Source organism: Manihot esculenta, chromosome 10, assembly GCF_001659605.2.
Source record: "Manihot esculenta cultivar AM560-2 chromosome 10, M.esculenta_v8, whole genome shotgun sequence".
In the NCBI taxonomy this organism is placed as follows: Eukaryota; Viridiplantae; Streptophyta; class Magnoliopsida; order Malpighiales; family Euphorbiaceae; genus Manihot; species Manihot esculenta.
Genome location: NC_035170.2, coordinates 16,947,618 through 16,970,987, shown reverse-complemented (window position 1 = coordinate 16,970,987; position 23,370 = coordinate 16,947,618). Strand labels below are relative to the sequence as shown.

At 37.5% G+C, this 23,370-nt stretch overlaps 2 protein-coding genes across 2 annotated transcripts; both read left to right on the top strand.

The window, feature by feature from the left end:
• The first annotated feature begins 9,889 nt into the window (after nucleotides 1–9,889).
• LOC110607313 (pheromone-processing carboxypeptidase KEX1-like) lies at nucleotides 9,890–11,828 on the top strand. Its single transcript, XM_043960531.1, has 2 exons — nucleotides 9,890–10,030; nucleotides 10,127–11,828. Exon 2 carries the CDS (start codon nucleotides 10,230–10,232, stop codon nucleotides 10,800–10,802), a length of 573 nt encoding a protein of 190 aa, XP_043816466.1. The 5' UTR covers nucleotides 9,890–10,030; nucleotides 10,127–10,229; the 3' UTR covers nucleotides 10,803–11,828.
• LOC110607312 lies at nucleotides 10,886–12,751 on the top strand. Its single transcript, XM_021746399.2, has 2 exons — nucleotides 10,886–11,834; nucleotides 11,937–12,751. Exons 1-2 carry the CDS (start codon nucleotides 10,886–10,888, stop codon nucleotides 12,749–12,751), a joined length of 1,764 nt encoding a protein of 587 aa, XP_021602091.2.
• The last annotated feature ends 10,619 nt before the right edge of the window (nucleotides 12,752–23,370 follow it).

The following is a 23,370-nucleotide window of genomic DNA, read 5'->3' as shown; positions in this document are numbered from 1 at the left end:
AACGACCCGGAAACCAGACCGCTACCGGCGCTAGGATCCAGGTCGACTTAAGGTCGCCGGAACTCGTAGCAAACCTACTATACATCCTGTACATCTGATAAAATCCCATACATAATCATACATTTTTATAAAAACTTTAAACTTTTCATATACCAAGCTTGACCTGTGCATGCACTAAAACTGTAAACATAAAAACCCCATACTGAAACCCTCATCAAATGCTCCAATTGGGTCAACATCTCATACATCAAGCTTGGTTTAACATAACTTATCATTAAAACATTTACATAAAGATCATGTACAAAAGGGATTAACCATACATTAGGGCCAAGCACAATACTAATCTTCATTACATTACTGAACAATACCTTATATCACGTTACATGTCCACTACTAATCTATTACATAGACTATACCATAACCTTGCTGACTTTCCCATAGCTACATGTGCTCCTGCAAACCTGGGGGTTAGGGGAGAGGGGTGAGCTACAAAAGCCCAGTGAGCAGAACAGTGAAAACAAATTAATAAACATATGCTTTCATGGAATGCGTCACAACACAAACAATTCACATCACGGATGGACTGATCCAAAAATCCCTCTACTCTGTGCTCGGCCCTCAGTGGAGCTCCTCAGGACTTCTATTACATAACATAAGCTGTGTGCCAGGGGCATAGTGCAGGCCACACCTGGTCTTTCCTGTACTCTGTGTCCGGCCCTCAGTGGAGCTCTTCAGGACTTCTATTACATAACATGATATCTAGAGGGCTAATGGGTCATCCTGTTGTCCATCCACACCCACAATAAATAATACAATACGTCATATTCGTGAGGTCTAATGCAACCAACCTATTTCATATACATGATGCATGAACATGCTTAAAACATTTAATTTTTCGCAATAAAAGATTAGTTTAGTTCTACTCACCTCTGGCTGACTCTGAACTAACTCTGAAGCAGCTATCTCACTGCTGATCACCTCGGTTCCTCAGGTCCGATTCTACACAGGTGGACTCAAATGAGGGACCAAACATACTCTAACATGACTCTAAACAACTCCCCAAAAACCCCCTAAAACAACATGAAACATGCATGCAAAACAAGCAAAGGAAGGCAGGGCAGGGGACTTTCGGCGGCAGGTTCGGCGGCCGAAGGTCCCTCTAGATCCGAAAGTCAGACACTTTCGGGAGCAAGGTTCGACGACCGAAAGTCCTCCACAGATTCGAAAGTCCAAACCTTCAGGGGCAGGTTCGGCGGCCGAAACTCCCCTCCAGAGCCTAAAGTTCAAACCTTCGGGGGCGAGCTTAGGCGGCCAAAACTGCCTCCACAGGCAGGTTCGGCGGCCGAAACTAGCTTCGGCGGCCGAACCTGGGCTCTCCTAAAGGGCAGAACCCGATTCCGCCTCGCACATCCAGCCACCCACAACTTTCCAACACACGCAATCCTCTATTCTAAAACATGCATACACACTTATTCAAGCATATAGGGGCATAAAACTAGCCTAAACCCCAACAAACATCAACATAGCATCACATAAACACACATTTATCATTTAACTAACATAAACCCTAACATTTAACATTTACTCTAAACATGCATCAAAACCCTTAACCCCTTCTTAAAACTCACTTAAAACATAAAAGAAGGTGAGGATCTACACTTACCTCTTGAAGATCGAGAGGAGATGTGATCCAAACTTGGAGATTAGGAGGATAGGTCTCCGGAGGTCTCCAAACTTCTAAAACCTTGATCTTAGCTCAAAAATCTTCAAAACAGAGTAAAAACTCATTAAAACTTGAAGGGATTTGAAGGAAAACATAAAATCAACCAAAGGAGGGCGAAATCTCACCTATACCCGAAAATAGAGAGAGAAAACTCGCCCATTTTCGGACAAGGGGCCTTTTATAGGTGGTTGGCCAGACCACCTTCGGGGGCCAAAGGTGCTTCCGCAAGAGCCCAATGTTCGGCGGCCGAACCTGGCTTTTCCATCCTTGGTCTTTTCTTTCAAAACTCAATTTCTTTCTTCATTAAAACCATAAAAACATATAAAAATATTTTAGAAAACCTTTATTTTACCCTTCTAGAAGGCTCCGACATCCGAGAATTCTGGATTCCAACGGAGATTCCGCCGGAAGGTAGGAATTCGAATGCTGGGGTCTAGCCGAGTATTACATTCTTCCCCTCTTAAGAACATTCGTCCCTGAATGTTCAACAAACAAACACATGCATAGCATAAACATAAACACATAAAAACACATAAACACTAACCTTAAAAAAGATAGGGGTATTGCTGGAGCATAGACTCCCGTGTCTCCCAGGTACATTCTTCTATGTTCTGGTGATTCCAAAGGACTTTCACCATCGGGATTTTCTTGTTCCTCAGCTTTCTGATCTGTGTGTCTATGATCCGCACTGGCTGCTCTACATAGGTGAGATATCCTAGGATCTCCACATCAGACTCATTAAGAACCTTGTCCGGATTTGACATGAACTTCCGTAACATGGAAACATGGAAAACCGGATGTATTTTCTCCATTGAAGCAGGTAAGTCCAACTTGTACGATACATTTCCAATCTTCTGCAAGATTTCAAAGGGTCCGATGTACCATTGAGCTAGCTTACCTTTCTTCCCAAAATGAATCACCCCTTTCATAGGAGACACCATGAGCAACACCATATCTCCCTCCTGAAACACTACATGCTTCCTGCGGACATCTGTATAGCTTTTCTGCCGGCTCACAGCAGTTCTAATCCTTTCTCTGATAATGGGCACTACCCTGCTGGTGATCTCTACTAGCTCATGCCCTGCTAAAGCCCTTTCTCCCACTTCTTCCCAGCAAACAGGTGACCTGCACTTCCTTCCATAAACATCATGTACATCTGATAAAATCCCATACATGATCATACATTTTCATAAAAATTTTAAACTTTTCATATACCAAGCTTGACCTGTGCATGCACTAAAACTGTAAACATAAAAACCCCATACTGGAACCCTCATCAAATGCTCCAGTTGCGTCAACATCTCATACATCAAGCTTGGTTCAACATAACTTATCATTAAAACATTTACATAAAGATCATGTACAAAGGGGATTAACCATACATTAGGGCCAAGCACAATACTAATCTTCATTACATTACTGAACAATACCTTATATCACGTTACATGTCCACTACTAATCTATTACATAGACTATACCATAACCTTGCTGACTTTCCCATAGCTACATGTGCTCCTGCAAACCTGGGGGTTAGGGGAGAGGGGTGAGCTACAAAAGCCCAGTGAGCAGAACAGTGAAAACAAATTAATAAACATATGCTTTCATAGAATGCGTCACAACACAAACAATTCACATCACGGATGGACTGATCCAAAAATCCCTCTACTCTGTGCTCGGCCCTCAGTGGAGCTCCTCAGGACTTCTATTACATAACATAAGCTGTGTGCCAGGGGCATAGTGCAGGCCACACCTAGTCTTTCCTGTACTCTGTGTCCGGCCCTCAGTGGAGCTCTTCAGGACTTCTATTACATAACATGATATCTAGAGGGCTGGGCAGGGGACTTTCGACGACAGGTTCGGTGGCCGAAGGTCCCTCCAGATCTGAAAGTCAGGGACTTTAAGGGGTAAGGTTCGGCGGCTAAAAGTCCTCCACAGATCCGAAAGTCCAAACCTTCGGGGGCAGGTTCGGCGACCGAAACTCCCCTCCAGAGCTGAAAGTCCAAACCTTCAGGGGCGAGCTTAGGCGGCCAAAACTACCTCCACAGGCAGGTTCGGCGGCCGAAACTGGCTTCGACGATTGAACTTGGGCTCTCCCAAAGGGCAGAACTCGATTCCGCCTCACACATCCAGCCACCCACAATTTTCCAAACACACAATCCTCTATTCTAAAACATGCATACGCACTTATTTAAGCATATAGGGGCATAAATCTAGCCTAAACCCCAACAAACATCAACATAGCATCACATAAACACACATTTATCATTTAACTAACATGAACCCTAACATTTAACATTTACTCTAAACATGCATCAAAACCCTTAACCCCTTCCTAAAACTCACTTAAAACATAAAAGAAGGCGAGGATCTACACTTATCTCTTGAAGATCGAGAGGAGATGTGATCCAAACTTGGAGATTAGGAGGATAGGTCTCCGGAGGTCTCCAAACTTCTAAAACCTTGATCTTAGCTCAAAAATCTTCAGAACAGAGTAAAAACTCATTAAACTTGAAGGAATTTGAAGGAAAACATAAAATCAACTAAAAGAGGGCGAAATCTCACCTATGCCCGAAAATAGAGAGAGAAAACTCGCCCATTTTCGGATAAGGGGCCTTTTATAGGTGGCTGGCTAGACCACCATCGGAGGCCAAAGGTGCTTCCACAAGAGCCCAATGTTCGGCGGCCGAACATGAGGTTCGGCGGCCGAACCTGGCTTTTCTCTCCTTGGCCGAACATGAGGTTCGGCTGCCGAACCTGACTTTTCCCTCCTTGGTCTTTTCTTTCAAAACTCAATTTCTTTCTTCATTAAAACCATAAAAACATATAAAAACATTTTAGAAAACCTTTATTTTACCCTTCTAGAAGGCTCCGACATCCGAGAATTCCGGATTCCAATGGAGATTCCGCCGGAAGGTAGGAATTCTGATGTCGGGGTCTAGCGGGGTATTACAGTCTTGACTCTGACTTTCTGAGCTTTGATCATTAAGAGGATGTTGTCGATGTTGATAGTATTATTGTAGATCAAAGCTGAATAAGGAACCACCACCCATATGTGTAATACCCGGCTCAAGTCCAGTATCGGAATTCCTGTCGTCCGGTGGAATCTTGGATGTTGAAATTCTCTAGACGGGTATGATTTATGTGTTCTAAAGTAATAGAGTATGTTTTCATGTTTTCAAGTTCAAATGAAAAGAGTTTTTGCAAGAAAAGAACCAAGGCAGAAAAGCCAGGTTCGGCCGCCGAACTTGCATGGCTTTCGGTTTCACGATAGGCCGCCGAAGGTGGTCTGGCCAGCCACCTATAAAAGGCCCTCAGTCGGTTGAACAGATAAGCTTTGCCGCTTTCTTTCACTTTCTGAGGTAAGACTCTGTCTTTCTGATGTTTTCTTCATGTTTTCATCAAATCATGCAAAGGTTTGATTGATTTTTATGTTATTTTGAAGGTTTTGACCTAAACACTTGAGATTTTGAAGTTTGGAGAGTTTGAAGGAGAGTTGCTCCAAAACTCCACGTTAGGATCGTTCATCTTCTTGGTTTCAAGAGGTAAGTGAAGATCCTGAACTTGTTTTTATGTTTTCTTAAGGTTTTATGAGGTTTTGGGAGAGAGTTGCATGAATAGGGTAAAAAGAGAAATTTTGATGTTTTTGTGAGAAAAGCTTGTATATGTGTTATATGTTTTGTATTGTTGGGGTTTTAAGGTAGTTTCTGACCCCTTTGAGCATATACTTGGGTGTATGCATGTTGAGGAGTTGAGGTGTTTGAGTTGGAGGAAGATTGATGCATTTTGGCGTGAGGCAGAGCAAGGTTTTGCCTTGCTGATGAACCTAGCTTCGGCCGCCGAAGGATGGTTCGGCCGCCGAATGTGCTGAGGAGGTGGCTTCGGTTGCCTAAGCTTGCCCCCGAGCCTTTGGACTTTCTGCTCTGGAGGGGAGTTTCGGCCGTCGAAGGTGCCGCTGAAGGGTAGAGACTTTCGTCTCTGGAGTGCCTTTCAGCCCCCGAAACTTGCCCCCGAAAGGGTTCGACAGCCGAAAGTAGAGCTTCGGCCGCCGAAGGTGCATGAGTTTTGGCTCTGAAGAGGACTTTCGGCCGCCGAACCTGCCGCCGAAAGTGTCCTGCCCAGCCTTCCTTTGCATGTTTTGCATGGATGTTTGAGTGAGTGTAAGGGGATTCTTGGGGAGTTTAATAGAGTTGTTTATAAGCTAGTTTGGTCCCTCATTTGAGTCTATCTGTGTAGGCACAGACCAGAGGAACCGGAGAGAGCAGCAGTGAGTACTGCTCCAAAGTTTACAGAGCCTACAGAGTCAGTCCAGATAGCCAGAGGTGAGTGGAACTAAACTTAATACTCGTTTTAATTGAGACATTGAATGCTTTTAGCATATTTCATGCACCATGATATGCAATAGGTTGATTGCATTAGAATTCACAAAGATGTTGCATTGCATATTTATTTGTTGATGTGGGTGAATGCTGAATGATCCAATAGTTCCAGACAGGAAGTCCAGGACCCCATTCTACGGCCTGGCAAGTATAGGAAAGTCCAGGACCCCATTCTACGGCCTGGCAGGTATAGTAAAGACCAGGTGCCCAGTCTACGCCCTGGCAAATGGTAAGTACAGGTGTTATATACACATATACATATACAGTACAGGAAGACCAGGACCCCAGTCTACGGCCTGGCACGGAACAGTTACTGGGACTATGTGGTGACAGGTTTACCCTTGATGTGAATTGTCTGTGATATGATGCATTCCATAAGATCATGTGTTAATGACTTATTTTACTATTCTACTCACTGGGCTATAGAGCTCATCCCACTCCCTTAACCCCAGTCTTGCAGGTTCAGTGTACAGTGTACAGTGTACAGGGGAGATCAGCAGAGTACAGAAAGAGTAAAGAGATTTGTAATAGTTTAGAGTGGACATGTAATATTAAAGAGATGTACTAGTTGTGTATACAGTTAAAGTTGTGCTTGACTTAGTTATTTTATGTTGTAAATCTGTTGTTATGTACATGATCTGTATCTGTATATTTTACAGCGTATGTGAAAAATCAAGCTTAACAGGTATGAGTTAACCCATCTAGAGCAAGCTCTAGTCAGGGGTACAGAGTACAGAGTACAGAGTACAGAGATAGTGCATGCACAGGTTAAGCCTTGGTCCAGCGAAAAGTTTTTATTTTCACAGAAAATATATGATCATGTATGAGATTTACAGGTACACAGAGAGTATAGCAGGCTTGCTACGGGTTCTGGCGGCCTTAAACCGACTTTGTATGCCAAGTTCTCTAAGTGTGAATTTTGGTTGTGGAGCATTTCCTTCTTAGGACACGTGGTATCAGCAGAAGGGATTGAGGTAGACCCCAAGAAGATAGAGGTTGTAGCTAACTGGCCCAGACCCACTACAGTGACTGAGATTAAAAGCTTTTTGGGACTGACAGGTTACTACAGGAGGTTCGTTCAGGACTTCTCGAAGATAGCTGCTCCTATGACCAAACTGACTCAGAAGAACCAAAAGTTTGTCTGGTCAGACCAGTGTGAAGAGAGCTTTGAGGAGCTCAAAAGGAGATTGACATCAGCACCAGTGCTAGTTCTGCCTGTTAGTAATGAGGATTTCACAGTGTTCTGTGATGCATCTCGAGTGGGATTGGACTGTGTTTTGATGCAGAGTGATAGGGTGATTGCTTATGTTTTTAGACAGTTGAAGAAGCACGAGTTGAATTACCCCACCCAGGACCGAGCAATTTTTCAAATCATGTATAATATAAAAAATATTTTTAAAATCATGCAGGATCCGAAAATATTTTCGGATCCTGTGTGTCAACGCAGATAGTTCGCCAGTCATACTGGCGAACATTCTTGTTCGGCACTTATGGTGCCGAAGAATGGCAAGTTCGGCACCATGGGTGCCGAACTACGCTTGTTCGGCAATATGAGTGCCGAACAAGCCTTATTTGTGCCACCGAAGCAACGAAGCTGCTCCCGTGGCTGCAAGCGTGGCATGTTCGGCAGCCAAGGTGCCGAACACGCACGAGGATCAAGGCCTCGTCAGAGATAGGATCAAGGCTTCGTCAGGAATCTCTAACGAGATTTTGACCGAAGAAGCTGTTCGGCACTATAAGTGCCGAACCCTTTATCTTTACTCACAAGCAGGCCCTGTATGCAGGCCGTGCAAGCCCTGCATGCATGCACCTAAGTGTAGGTGCATGCAGGCATGACATGCTAAGGAAAATTTCTGTAGCATGAAAATAAAATATCTAAAACAATTATAAATGTAAAAAATTAAATTAATAAAATATATTAAAAAATTAAAATTTATTTATTGATATCAATTAAAAAATAATAATATTAATTTTTATATATTTAAAATTATATTTTTTTTAACTATCATATATTTTAAATAAAAATAAAATATAAAACAAAACAAAATGATAAAAGAATTTTTTAACTATGGGGCATAGGAATTTGTTTGGCATAACTACTGCCGAACAAATTTCTGTAGCCTGAAAAAAAAATATATAAAATAAATATATATTCAAAAAATTTATAAAAATTAATAAAATATTATAATAAATTAAAATTATATTTTAATATTAATTAAAATATATTAATATTATTATTATAATTTTTAAATATAAATTATCTAATCTGTTATTTAATGAATTTATATATTAGAAATTAAAATAATTTCTAAATTTAAATATTCTACGAAAATAAAATTTATTTGACTGTTAATAATAAAATTTAAAATTTTTTAAATAAATATAAATTAAGAAATAATAAAATTTAATGGTTATTTAAAAATATAATGTTTTAATTTTTGAAAATATTTAATACGTTATTTTTTATTTTAAAATTATTTTATTTTTTATTTTAAAATTTTTTTAATAAAGCGTTCATATTTTAATTTTAAAATTATTTTGTTTTTTATTTTAAAAATATTTTAATAAAGCGTTCTATTTTTTATTCAAGAAGAAAGCTCTTCGGCAGAAGAGCTTACTAGTGCATGCAGGGCCGTACGTGGCCCTGCATGCAAGCAGAGAGGCATGCCACGCTACAGAAAAATTTCTGTAGCATGAAAATAAAATATCTAAAACAATTATGAATGTAAAAAATTAAATTAATAAAATATATTAAAAATTTAAAATTTATTTATTGATATCAATTAAAAAATAATATTATTAATTTTTATATATTTAAAATTATATATTTTTTTTAACTATCATATATTTTAAATAAAAATAAAATATAAAACAAAACAAAATGATAAAAGAATTTTTTAACTATGGGGCATAGGAATTTGTTTGGCATAACTACTGCCGAACAAATTTCTGTAGCCTGAAAAAAAAATATATAAAATAAATATATATTCAAAAAATTTATAAAAATTAATAAAATATTATAATAAATTAAAATTATCTTTTAATATTAATTAAAATATATTAATATTATTATTATAATTTTTAAATATAAATTATCTAATCTGTTATTTAATGAATTTATATATTTGAAATTAAAATAATTTCTAAATTTAAATATTCTACGAAAATAAAATTTATTTGACTGTTAATAATAAAATTTAAAATTTTTTAAATAAATATAAATTAAGAAATAATAAAATTTAATGGTTATTTAAAAATATAATGTTTTAATTTTTGAAAATATTTAATACGTTTTATTTTTTATTTTAAAATTATTTTATTTTTTATTTTAAAATTTTTTAATAAAGCGTTCATATTTTAATTTTAAAATTATTTTGTTTTTTATTTTAAAAATATTTTAATAAAGCGTTCTATTTTTTATTCAAGAAGAAAGCTCTTCGGGAGCTTACTAGTGCATGCAGGGCCGTACGTGGCCCTGCATGCAAGCAGAGAGGCATGCCATGTACCAGCACGCATGCATGTACGGCATGCATGCACGGCATGCATGCACGCTGGTGCATGCACGTGATTTTACGGTCCGTGACCCTACTTCGGCAGGGTTAGTGCCGAACTCCCCGCCTATAAATTTCTCCTCCACCGCTCTATACATATCATCCCATTTCCAATCACTCTCATTTTTCATTTCCGATCACTTTTATTTTTGATTTCTCTATAAATTACGCCATCCATTCTGATCACTCTCATTTTTCATTTCTAAACACTTTTATTTTCAATCTCTCTATAAATTACCCATTCATTACTTTATAATTTATTTTAAATCTGCATTATATCTCAATAAATTTCATTCTATAAATTATTTCTTCCCCTCTATAAATTTCACAAAAATTTTATTTCTACTCTTATCGATTCGACTACAAAAGAAGAAACGCAGGTAAGTTTTAAATATTTTATATTCTAAATTTTTATTTTTTTTATATATATAGTAAATGGTGGTAAAATGATTAATTATTTTATTTTTTTTTATCAGAGAAATGGCGGTTCCTGCATATGCTAATATTCATTGGGATGGTAATATTATAAATAGTTGTAATGGTTACGATTATGAATGAGGTTTTTCAAAGATTATTCCAATGGGTAAACAGATAAGTTTTAATCAACTTGTTGGTAAAATTGCTCGTGCAATTGGAATATCCGGGAGTAATGAATTTATAGAGACAATTAGTTTTAGAAAGCCTATAATTGTTGATGGATCCTTGAAATTTGAATGTATGGAGATATGGGATGAAGATGATATATCTAGTATGTTTAATTACTTATATCTAATTGGTGGTATACCTGGTATTGAAATATATGTTAAGATACTTCGTTATGTTGATACTACAAATGACGATGCTGATATTGGTCCATCTGGAACTGCTGTGGAATCAAATGATGAACCATGTGAAGAACAAAATGTTGTTCATGATTATGGTTTATCTGATAGTCTTGCAGGGCCATCAAATAATTTATCTGATACAGTACAGAATGAGAACGAGGATGAGGACGAAGATGATGATGACGATGACGATGATTCATGGATGTCTATTGAGGATGATGATGATGACAATGGTCAGGAGGATCGTGGGAGTGAGTCTCGATATTACAACACACAATTTTCTAATCCTATTGTGCCTGTTGTTCATCCCCCCCATACGCAGAAATAGACTTCGATTTGCTGAGGGTGGATCCTTATGATAGGCCAGAAGGTAGTTCCTTTTGGGATCCTTCTAAAGAGTTTTCAGTTGGGATGATATTTTCTTCGAGAGATGCAGTGGCTGCGGCTGCAAAAGAATATCATCTGAGACATCATCATCAATTTTGTTATCATGAAACAAGAGAGAAGACTTATTCTATAAAGTGTAAAGACAAAGACAGTGGGTGTGCATGGAGGCTTCGAGCATCCAAGAAAGAAGGAGAGGATGTATGGAAGATTACGAGATACAGTGGACCACACACATGTACGAATCCTCAGGTGACAAAAAACCATAGCCAATTGGATGAAAATTTTATTTGTTCATTTATCTTTGCATTAATTGAACAGCAGCCCGATATAAAAATTGCTGCCCTACAAGGTGAAGTGCGGGATAAATATGGATACGAGCCGTCTTATCAGAAAACATGGAAAGCTAAGCAGAAGGCAATTGCAAGGTTTTATGGGGGTTGGGATGAATCATACAGTCGTTTGCGTAGATTCATGACTGCTCTTCATCACTTTAACCCAGAAACAATATACATGATTGAAGATAATCCACATTGGATAAATGAACGATTAAATCCAATGTGTCGTGTATTTGACCGTATGTTTTGGGCTTTTAAGCAATCGATTGAGGGATTTAAACATTGCCGACCTGTTATCTCAATCGATGGGACATTCTTATACGGAAAATACACCGGGTGTATACTGTGTGCAACCGCACTTGATGGAAATAATCAACTATTTCCATTAGCTTTTGCCATTGTGGATAAGGAGGACGGGGACAATTGGTCATGGTTTATGGATTGCTTAAGGATCTTTGTAACCAACCGAGAAGATTTGTGTGTAATTTCAGATCGACATGCTGGAATTTTGAAGGCGATGCAGAAAGATTGGTGGCAACCTCCAGCTGGTCATCATCGTTATTGCATCAGGCATTTTTTGAGTAATTATAATAAGACATTCAAAAATGCAGCAATAAAGGAAGTGTTGCGCAAGGCAGGTATGTTTCATGTTTCAATACAAATTATGCATAATTTTAAAAATTTAATGTCACATCTTACTTATGCTAATTTTAATTTTATGAACTTGTCCTTTATATCAGCGAATGAAAATCAGAAAAGAAAGTTTTACGAAGCAATGAATAATATTCGGGAGGTGCACCCTGAATCATACGATTGGGCAATGAAGACAAATTTAGAGAAGTGGACAAGATCACACGATGGTGGACAGAGGTATGGCGTGATGACAACAAATATGGCTGAATCTCTGAATGGCATGATGAAAGGATTTAGAGTGTTGCCTATAACGGCAATGGTGGAAAAAATATTTCTCCAGTGTGTTCATTATTGTGATACGCGGAGGACAACTTTTTTGGAGCAACAAAGTAAGGGCTATGTTTTCACTCAATCTTGCAGTGAAACTCTGCGTGCTAATGCCATTAAAGCCAATGGACATAGAGTTAGACGGTTCAACAGTCAGACCATGGTTTGTGAAATAATTACAGCAAATGGTAGGCAAAAACAAGTGGTCAAACTCATGGATCAAACATGCACATGTGGCAAATTTCAGGAGATGAGGATACCATGTTCACATGCAATTGCAGCATGCATGTCCCATTCAATTGACTACGAACAGTTTATATCTGAGTATTATAAATTGGATCGTACCATACAATGTTACGCGTACACATTCCATCCTCTTGGACACCCTGACTATTGGCCTCCAACAGATGGACTTCCTCATGTGCCTGACATTTCTAGAATCAGAAAGAAGGGACGTCCGAGATCTCCTCGAATACGTAATGAGATGGACTGGAGGTCAAACAAAATAAATGAAACATCCAGAGTCCATTGCTCAATATGTGGCAGGGTAGGGCACAATAAGAAAACATGTATGGGTGGGGCACCAAGTAGATAAATATTGTAAAGAATTCAGTTAAATATATAAATATGAATCACATGGGTGAAAAACTGATTTATTTGCCGATTATACTTAGCATTAACTACTAGAATAATATGCAGAATTATTTTTATATTTTTTAATTTTTTAGTAAAATCTTCCATATTTTATAATTAATTAAATTGTAGTAACATTGTGAATACTAGTGGCATATGATTTTAAATAATTAAATTAAATTATGAATAGTCTTCCATAATTTGAAACTACTAGTAAATATTGAATGATAATAAAAATTTCTCCTTCTTCGAAAATGGACCCAAACTGTCTCATTTAACTCAAAAAAAGCAAAAGTTTTAAGCTTATATTCTAAACTTATAATTTTAAATAATTAAAATTAATTTTTTACCATTTATTATAATTTTATTTATACATTCAAATTAATTTTATTTATACATTTAAATTAAGTTAATTTATAAATTTAAATTAATTTTAATCAAAGTTTAATTTATAGATCAACACAATGTATTACATCAACACATTTTCAATCAACACAATATTTTATATGACTAATAAATAATTACTAGAGTTTGCAACCATTCATTGAAAAGCATTAAAACAATTAACATAACATAAATTATTATTAAGCATATGATTACAACTCAAACTCATTCTATTATCCGCAGTCATTTCTAACTTCACGCCAAGATCATCTGTTGAGTAAACACCAGAAACCTACAGAAGCAACACAAAATGAAGTAGTAAACACATGGTATAATTGGTAGCATTTAAATCATGCTCAATTATGAGAAGATGTATATTGTTCATTTCATTTTTAAATGTAATTCAATTCCCTTCTTCTTCTTATACCAAAAATCCGGCAGAGTTTCCCCTGAAATATGGGTTTATTTCCACCTGTGAATAGAAATAGCACACTTCTATAAACTTCAACCTTATTTCATACACCTATTCTTACATCAACACAATCTCAACACAATCTCAACACAATATCTTATACAACACAATCTCAACACAATAATTACATATATAACACAATCTCAACACATAATTAAATCAATAGAAATAATCTCACGCACCATTTTGACATCTAGAACGAACTCAAAAGCACCTTCCTCTAGTTCCCTAGAAAAATCTATCATGTATAATTATCACCTGCATTTCTCAGAATAAAAGTGAATCGTAACACTCAATCAATATCTTACAATAGGCTCAACTAATAACACAACAAGAAATTGAACTAATCGTAATGCAAATAATTTAACTAAAATAATTTTTTTTATACATATTCAACTCACAGTCAGTGATGACCACCAGCACCACAGCCTCGATGTCTCCTCTCATGTGGAGCCCGTAAGCGACCTCGCCATGGTCCTGGTGCCAATAACTGTTCAGGATCAAGTTCTTCATGTGCCGGTGCGTTTACGTCTAGATCTTGCACGACAGCAGCAGAAGGATCTGAATGTCTAAACTGACCAACACCACTCGGGCCATATCCTAATCCAACGTTATATCCCGAAAAAATATTTTGTGTACTTCCGCCTGACATATGAAACTGTCTCGAAGACGACGGCGCATGCATAGGCTCGGGCGCAAATGCTGGAAACACTGATCCCATTGGCGTGTACAGGACACCATAAGCACCGGGATTAAACATAGAAGGCACATGAGATGAGCTGGGCATGTTAGATGAACTGGGTTGATCTTCGTGGAATGATTGCGACCGATGATACTCCATAGGGGGAGGCACTGGATTCACATCCCTATCACCTTGTTCAGCATGGATGTGACCCCTTCTTCGGCCCCTACCATATCCACCAGCCCTACCCCGACTACCACGTGCCACAGAATCGGGAATAGGCGGGTCATCTGGGTCATCCATGTTGAGCGGTGCAGCAGGTGCTCGATGTGGAGCTGACAGTTGTGTTAGCCGCCTCTCTTCCATCATACAGAATGAAACAGACTGTATGATGTCACACATAGCTGTCATACTCCCCGTGGTCGGGTTTGTAGCAATAGCGTACATGTGCTCCAGACCATCCTCCTGCACAACATAGAAGAAATTACATATTTTAGAATATGCAGTTATTAATGTTGAAAATGACAAATCAAAATCAATTATTTTTTACCCCGGTTCCCATTGCCGCTCCTTTCACTGAAATCCAGCGTCTGGACACCCTACGGTACCACTCCATATACTCTGAATGGAAATGGAGTGGCTCTGTTGCTGGCGGGCCAGTGACTATTCTTGTATCCCGTGTGTTCCAGCGCGCGATCCAATGAGAGTGGACTTCTGCCCAGTTCGTGTCGCTTTTACGCAAATCCACATCGTGTAGTGCAGCAGACTGATGAGGTTCAGCAGGAATATGCTGCTGCATCCCAAACTGTCGCATGACACGATCCGACTGATGCCACTCCACAATATGGAAGCAAATAAGTGGGACAACAGCCCTCCAAATGTCCCGTCCTTGGCGACAGTATTCGGGCAGCGACTGAATCAGGCCTTCAGTGTACGGCTCCCAAAGTACCTGCAATGAACATTTAATTGTTATGCACTAATTAATGTAGGTTCAGAATATTAGTTCATTTATTAATATTAGTACCTGCTCGGGTAATAATCTATCAAGCTGATATCGCAGCTCCACGAGTACGTGGGTGACTACCTCCGTAACATGTCTGGCATTACTCCACCTGCACAACCAATTATATTAGCTAATATTTATTTAAATATTTAATATTAAATATGAAATAAAATTTAACGATTACATAATATCACATACCTGCTGCCTAGTGGAGCATCATGATGTGGTGCTCTGTCTGACAATGCCGGCGATACTGCTGTGATCCGGTCCCATGCCCATATCTGAACTATAAATAAGGGACCAGACATTTGCATAACTTCAGGATTTGTCGCCTTACATAACTGTCTATACAACCATGCCAGACATGCCCCACCCCAGCTATAATTACCAGCGTCCTCAAGATCGGCTAACAAAGGTAGAAACATTAAGTTCACCCCCGACGTAGATGTATCACCAAATATGGATCCAATCACTCTCATAATGTATGATCTTGCAAACCTATGAACAACTTCCTCATCAGCATCATCGGGAAGTTGACTAAATTCCTCAGCAAGCCAACTTAGTTTCAGATAACACCCTCTAATGGCATTATTAGGTGGAACGACACCTAATAAGGCCTCACAAACTGAAGGCCAATGGTGGCGTGATCGGCCTGTAACAGCTGCACCATTGACAGGCAACCCGGTTATTAGCCCTACATCCTGAAGGGTTATAGTCATTTCTCCTTCAGGAAACATAAATGTATGCGTCTCTGGTCGCCACCTCTCAACAAGAGTCGTAATTAAATGCCAATCTAATGCAAAAAAAACCTAACCGGATTACACCATAAAAACCCGACTGTCGTAGGTGAGGTATTATTTGATCTGGTATTTCACCAAAATGTAAAACTGTACCCGTTCTTCTACAACCTATTGCCCCACTTTCTATATTTTGTTGCCATACAGCCTCAGACCTATGTTCGGCTTGTCCATATAGCAACGATGGATCATTGGGACCAGGTAAAATATAATCACGTCTGTCACGACGGTTGCGCCTTTCTTCCATATCTAATTATACATTCACACCACAAAAAAATGTTATACTAATACACATTCACCAACTAAACAATATTCAAAATCACTAACAATATTCAAAATCACTAACAATATTCAAACATCATTTACTCACTAAATAAATGTATATAATTTAACACTACAATAACATACATATTCTACACATATTATACCATAAAATCACAACAAATACAACTACTTCAAAAATATTCTATCCAAAAATCATAATAAATATTCTATTAAAAATCTCAATAAATATTCCATCACACCAATATTTCATCCTAAAATCACAACATAATTTCATTCATAACTAAGTAAAAATTTAACAGCACATTACAAATTTAAAAATAAAACAATACATAATATTTTTTTAATATTTTAAGTTTACAATTAAAAAAATTATTAAATTTTATTACATTTTTAATTATATTCATTTAGCAAAATTAAATTTCATTACATATTAACAATTATTTAAAATAACTTAAACAAAAATTAAAATTATTTCTAATCAATTTTATTAATATTATAATACAAAAAATAAAATTATATTTAAACAATAAAAAAAATCAATCGGATTACATAATTTAAAAAATATATATATATATATATTCTTAAAAAAATTTCATATTTTTTTCTTTTAAATTATACTTTTTAAAAAAATATTAAACTTTATTTGATTTTCAAAAATATTTACATAAACTGAAACATATAATAAAATTACTATTACATAATTTATTTATTAATATGATATAAAAATAAAATAAATAATACTTTTAAAATAATAAAACATTATTACAGATGAAATATTTTCAAAAATAATACTATAACATTTATAAAAAAATATTAAATTTTATTATTTATTAAAAAATATTTAAAAAACTTCAACATTACATAAAATTAATAATATATAATTTATTTATTATTATATTATAAGAATAAAACAATAAAACATTATTACGGATGAAAAATTTTTAATAATAAATTTATTATATTTATAAAAAAAATTATTTCTTTTAATTTTCATAATTATTATTTATTTTAAAAATCTTTAATTTTATTATATATTCAACAAAATTTATAATAACTTAAATATAAAATTAATTTATTATATTTATAATAAAAATTATTATAACTACAATATTAACTCATTAAAAAAATTAACTATTTAATTTATTAAATTTAACTTTATTTAAATTTCTAATATTTATATAACCACTTATATTAATAATATTTTTTGCTTTTATTTTTTTGCTTTTTCTAATAAAAATTTCTAATAATTATATAACAACTTCTTTTTATTTTATCATAATTTAATATTTTATTTTTTGTTTTTATTTTTTATATATTAAGTTAAAAAATTATATATACATATTTAAAAAAAATATCAATAAAAACCTGGTGGAAAGAGATCGCTTGTGCTGGAGAAGAAGATTTGCTGAAGATGAAGGCTTCCGGCGATGGAGCGAGCGAAGAGAGCTGCGCAGAGGAGAAGGAGGATAAAAAATTTTGAAGGGGGAAAGAGAAGAAGAAGAGCGAGACTTCGGCTTTAAAGCCAAAGTCTCCTCTGTCCAGGACTGTGCATGCAGAGCCACGCGGCTCTGCATGCACAGAAAAGAGTTCGGCACTATCAGTGCCGAACTCTTTTCGCCGTCAATGCTTCGTCAGGAATCTCTGACGAAGCATTGAATTGTGCATGTTCGGCACCATTGTTGCCGAACATGCCACGCTGCAGCCACGCGAGCAGATTGCTCTGCTCATGTGGCACGGTTCCACTTGTTCGGCACCATGGGTGCCGAACAAGTTATGTTCGCCACCATGAGTGGCAAACATTATGAGTTCGTCATCATTGATGGCGAACTTCTGGGTTCGCCAGTATGACTGGCGAACTATCTGCGTTGACACACAGGATCCGAAAATATTTTCGGATCCTGCATGATTTTAAAAATATTTTTTATATTATACATGATTTGAAAAATTGCTCTGACCTAGAGATGGCAGCAGTTATCTTTGCACTCAAGATGTGGAGGCATTACCTCTATGGGGTTAAATGCGAGATCTTCACTGATCACAAGAGTTTACAGTACATCTTGAGCCAGAGAGAGCTGAATTTGAGGCAGAGAAGATGGGTAGAATTGCTCAGTGATTATGATTGTAAGATCCAGTATCATCCGGGTAAGGTGAATGTTGTGGCAAACGCCCTAAGCCGGAAGTCACTAGGCAGTTTATCCCATATAGCAGCAGAGCGGAGACCAGTAGTGATGGAGCTTTATAAGCTCATTGAGGAAGGGTTACAGCTAGAGTTATCTGGTACGGGTGCATTGATAGCACAGATGAGAGTGACACCTGTGTTTCTGGAGCAGATAGCGCAGAAACAACACGAAGACCCTGAATTGATAAAACTTGCCAGGACTGTTTAGTCAGGCAACAGTGCAGAGTTCAGATTTGATGGCAAAGGGATCCTTCGCTATGAGAGTCGACTTTGTGTACCAGCTAGTAGCAGTCTGAAGGAAGACATTATGAGGGAAGCTCATAATGCGAGATATAGTGTTCACCCAGGAGCCACCAAGATGTATCAGGATCTGAAGAAGGTATATTGGTGGCCAACCTTGAAGAAAGAAGTGGCGCAGTTCGTGACAGCCTGTGAGGTTTGCCAGAGGGTGAAACTGGAACATCAGAAGCCGGCTGGAATGCTTAACCCACTGCCGATTCCAGAAGGGAAATGGGAGAACATAGCTATGGATTTTGTAGTGGGCTTACCGGCAGCAGCTAACAGGATAGACTCTATATGGGTGATTGTGGACAGACTCACGAAATCTGCTCATTTCATTCCAGTTAGGAGTAACTATTCTGTAGATAAATTGGCACAGGTATATTTGGATGAGCTAGTGAGATTACATGGAGTTCCAGTGTCTATAGTCTCAGACAGAGGACCTCAGTTCACCTCTAGATTTTGACGAAGTCTGCAGAGTGCGATGGGCACAAGGTTGGATTTTAGCACTGCTTTCCATCCGCAGATTGATGGACAGTTAGAGAGGACCATCCAGACCATTGAGGATATGCTTAGAATGTGTGTGTTAGACTTTGGCGGTTCTTGGAGGCAGCATCTACCTTTGGTGGAGTTTGCCTACAATAACAGTCATCATGCTAGCATCGGGATGGCTCCTTATGAAGCATTGTATGGGAGGAAGTGCAGATCACCTGTTTGCTGGGAAGAGGTAGGAGAGAAAGCTCTTGCAGGGCCAGAGTTAGTAGAGATTACCAGTAGAACAGTACCTATGATCAGAGAGAGGATTAGAACAGCTCAGAGTAGACAGAAAAGCTATGCAGACGTACGCAGAAAGCAGATAGAGTTTCAGGAGGGTAGTATGGTATTGCTGAAGGTGTCTCCACTGAAAGGAGTGGTTCATTTCGGCAGAAAGGGTAAGCTAGCTCCACGATACATTGGACCCTTTGAGATCTTACAGAGGATCGGGAATGTGTCGTATAAGCTGGATTTACCTGTGTCTATGGAGAGAATTCACCCGGTGTTTCATGTTTCTATGCTACGGCAGTTTGTGTCAGATCCGAATCAGGTTCTGAGTGAGCCTGATGTGGAGATTCTTAGAGATCTCACCTATGTAGAGCAGCCAGTACGGATTCTAGATACGCAGATCAGGCAGCTAAGGAACAAGGAAATTCCGATGGTGAAAGTTCTGTGGAACCATCATAATGTAGAAGAGTGTACTTGGGGAGTCTAATAGAGTTATTCATAAGCTAGTTTGGTCCCTCATTTGAGTCCATCTGTGTAGGCACAGACTAGAGGAACCAGAGAGAGCAGCAGTGAGTACTGCTCCAGAGTTTACAGAGCCTGCAGAGTCAGTCCAGATAGCCAGAGGTGAGTGGAACTAAACTTAATACTTGTTTTAATTGAGACAGTGAATGCTTTTAGCATATTTCATGCACCATGATTATGCAATAGGTCGATTGCATTAGAATCCACAAAGATGTTGCATTGCATACTTATGTGTTGATGTGGGTGAATGCTGAATGAGCCAATAGTTCCAGACAGAAAGTTCAGGACCCCATTCTACGGCCTGGCAGGTATAGGAAAGTCCAGGTGCCCAGTCTACGCCCTGGCAGGTATAGTAAAGACCAGGTGCCCAGTCTACGCCCTGGCAAATGGTAAGTTCAGGTGTTATATACACGTATACATATACAGTACAGGAAGACCAGGACCCCATTCTACGGCCTAGCACGGCACAGGTACTGGGACTATGTGGTGACAGATTTACCCTTGATGTGAATTATCTGTGATATGATGCATTCCATAAGATCATATTTTAATGACTTGTTTTACTGTTCTACTCACTGGGCTATAGAGCTCATCTCACTCCCTTAACCCCAGTCTTGCAGGTCCAGTGTACAGGGAAAGTCCAGCAGTATACAGAAAGAGAGAAGAATGTTATAATAGACTATTGTGGACATGTAATATTAAAGCGATATAACAGTTGTGTATAAAGATAGAATTGTGCTTGACTTAGTTATTTTTGTGTTGTAAATCTTTTGTATACATGGTCTGTTTATATAACTGTTATACAGAGTCTGTGAAAACAACCAGGCTTAACAGGTATGAATTCACCCATCTAGAGCAAGCTCTAGTCAGGGGTACAGAGTACAGAGATAGTGCATGCACAGGTTAAGTCTTGGTCCAGAGAAAAGTTTTTATTTTCACAGAAAATGTATGACCATGTATGAGACTTTACAGGTACTCAGAGTATAGCAGGCTTGCTACGGGTTCTAGCGGCCTTAAGCCGATCTGAATCCTAGCGCCGGTGATGGTCCATTTTGGGGTCGTTACAGATTTAACTGGTTTACAAGATGTATGTTAGGCTTGCTACGGGTCCCGGCGACCTTAAGTCGATCTGGATCCTAGCGCTGGTAGCAGCCCGATTTTCGGGTCGTTACAGAATTATCCTTTTAAGGAAGCCACCATCACAATTACTGGGAAAGTTTTCAAGGTATACCGTTGGATAACTTTGGTGATAGGATGAAGGTGTTTTCAAAGTATACCGTTTGATAACTTTGGTGATAGGATGAAGGTGGTTGATGGTTCAAAAGGGGAGGTAAATAGGGACAGGATGGGTCACTGTGATTGTTTGATATGGGTGGCTGATTGGGGAGAGATGGAGGCAGAGCTAGGGGTGGTGGAGGAGGAGGGGGAGGCCTAAGGGGTTGGGAGGATATTTGGTGACTCATTGGGTTTTCAGTAAATATTGACATGTTAAAGAAAAAAAAAAAGAAATGTTGACTCTCGTCACTTAAGATAATTTAGACAAATCATTTGAGAGACAAAAAAATGTAGACAAATCAAAGGATAGGGTGGAGTTGTGTGCTTTATTGCCCGAGTAAATGGGCGATACTCAGAGCCAAGCACTTTGAGGGTGTCATTAATCATAACATCTTTTGTTATGGGGCTTTGCAAGGCTTGAAGTTAGACAGAGATTGAATCATCATCCTTCTTTAAATGCTTAGCTACTTAAGAATTTTCTAAATTTGGGTTTGCGATCCGAAAGTGAAAATTTTTGCCAATTTATTCCAAGCCTCCTTTGCTAATGACAATCCAATAATTTGGGGTAAAATAAATTTAGAGATAGAGCAATATAACTAGCTCAATATTTGTTGGTCTTGTCTAAACCAGACCATATAATCTAAATTTAGTGTTCCATCTGAAAATGTTTTGGTAGGTGAAGCAGCAGTGTTGAGGACATGATCCGCCAAACCGTAGTTGTAAAAAAATGGCAATAATTGAGGCTGCCATAGCAAATAATTAGTGGACGAAAGTTTAACAGACAAAAACTAACACGTTTCGAAGAGATAGCATTAAGATTTAAAGAGAAGAAGACGAAGCTGAAGCTAAATCTTTCGACATTGTGTGGCTGTTAGCTGTGAGGCTCTAATACCATGTAAACAATGGAGTATATTGCTAAAATATAATATTGAATTTCATCTGGTTCTTGATTTAAATAGAAGCTATTGTACAAGGATAAGTACATAATAATAGAATTGTAACAAGTAACATATACACAGTAGTAGAGTTATATGAGGAAACATGTACAAGAATTGAGATAATGATAACATAAAGTATGCAAAACATTAATCCCTTATCAATAATTATAGTATTCTAGTCCATTAGACTGAGACTAAATCTTATTTGCACTGAATTGGTCTACTAAGAGGCAAAGTGCTACCAGTGAATATTTGCTCCATTAACTTAGTTATTTGTGAAGGAAAAACAATACTTGATTCATTTGTCAAGAACTAACATGAAAACTTTCAAATTAAGGGAGTGTATGAACTTGTAAAACTAACACACATAACTGGCATGTAAGCTTCTAGGCCAACCTTTGTTTCTACTTGCTCTTGGGTTTTTTGTCCAAACAAAGATTGTAAACAAGAAATTTTGAGAAATTGTAAATCACCCCATTAAATGTTGGCAACCAAATACATGAACTTTCTGATTTAATTAGAAATATGTTTAGAAAAGCTCATGAAGAGGAGGAGCAAAAAAAATTGCATAGTTTTTAGTACTTATTACATAGATACCTTGTGCAAACTCCAAAGCAATTAAGAAATGGGCCGTAAAACTAAAATTTATGGTCTTATTTTCAGTGGGTAATAATATATGCAAAGAATTTGAAGCTTTTCAAGGTGAGTAATCCTAGACCAATGGCCACTTATTCCCACTGGATTATTAGTACTTAATACACAGATGTGCAAAGTAATTAGAAAATAGACATGTAAAAAAACTAAACTTCTCTTTATACGTAGGAATTTATAACTTCAATTATACCACGGCAAAGCTGAGATGAGAGAACTTGGAAATTAGATTATGAATGTTCGGTACACCGTAATGCATTATGCATCAAAATTTCTATTGCGATTTAATGAAATTTTTCTTATTAAATCGATTTCTATGTTGCCAAAAATTCTCTGACTATTTGACTCAAGA

Excerpts from the sequence above, each read along its gene's own strand:
- LOC110607313 (XM_043960531.1), top strand. The coding sequence starts at position 10,230 with ATGGGTAAACAGATAAGTTTTAATCAACTTGTTGGTAAAATTGCTCGT.
- LOC110607312 (XM_021746399.2), top strand. The coding sequence starts at position 10,886 with ATGATATTTTCTTCGAGAGATGCAGTGGCTGCGGCTGCAAAAGAATAT. Across the intron at positions 11,835-11,936 it reads GGAAGTGTTGCGCAAGGCAG|CGAATGAAAATCAGAAAAGA; the intron begins GTATGTTTCATG and ends CCTTTATATCAG.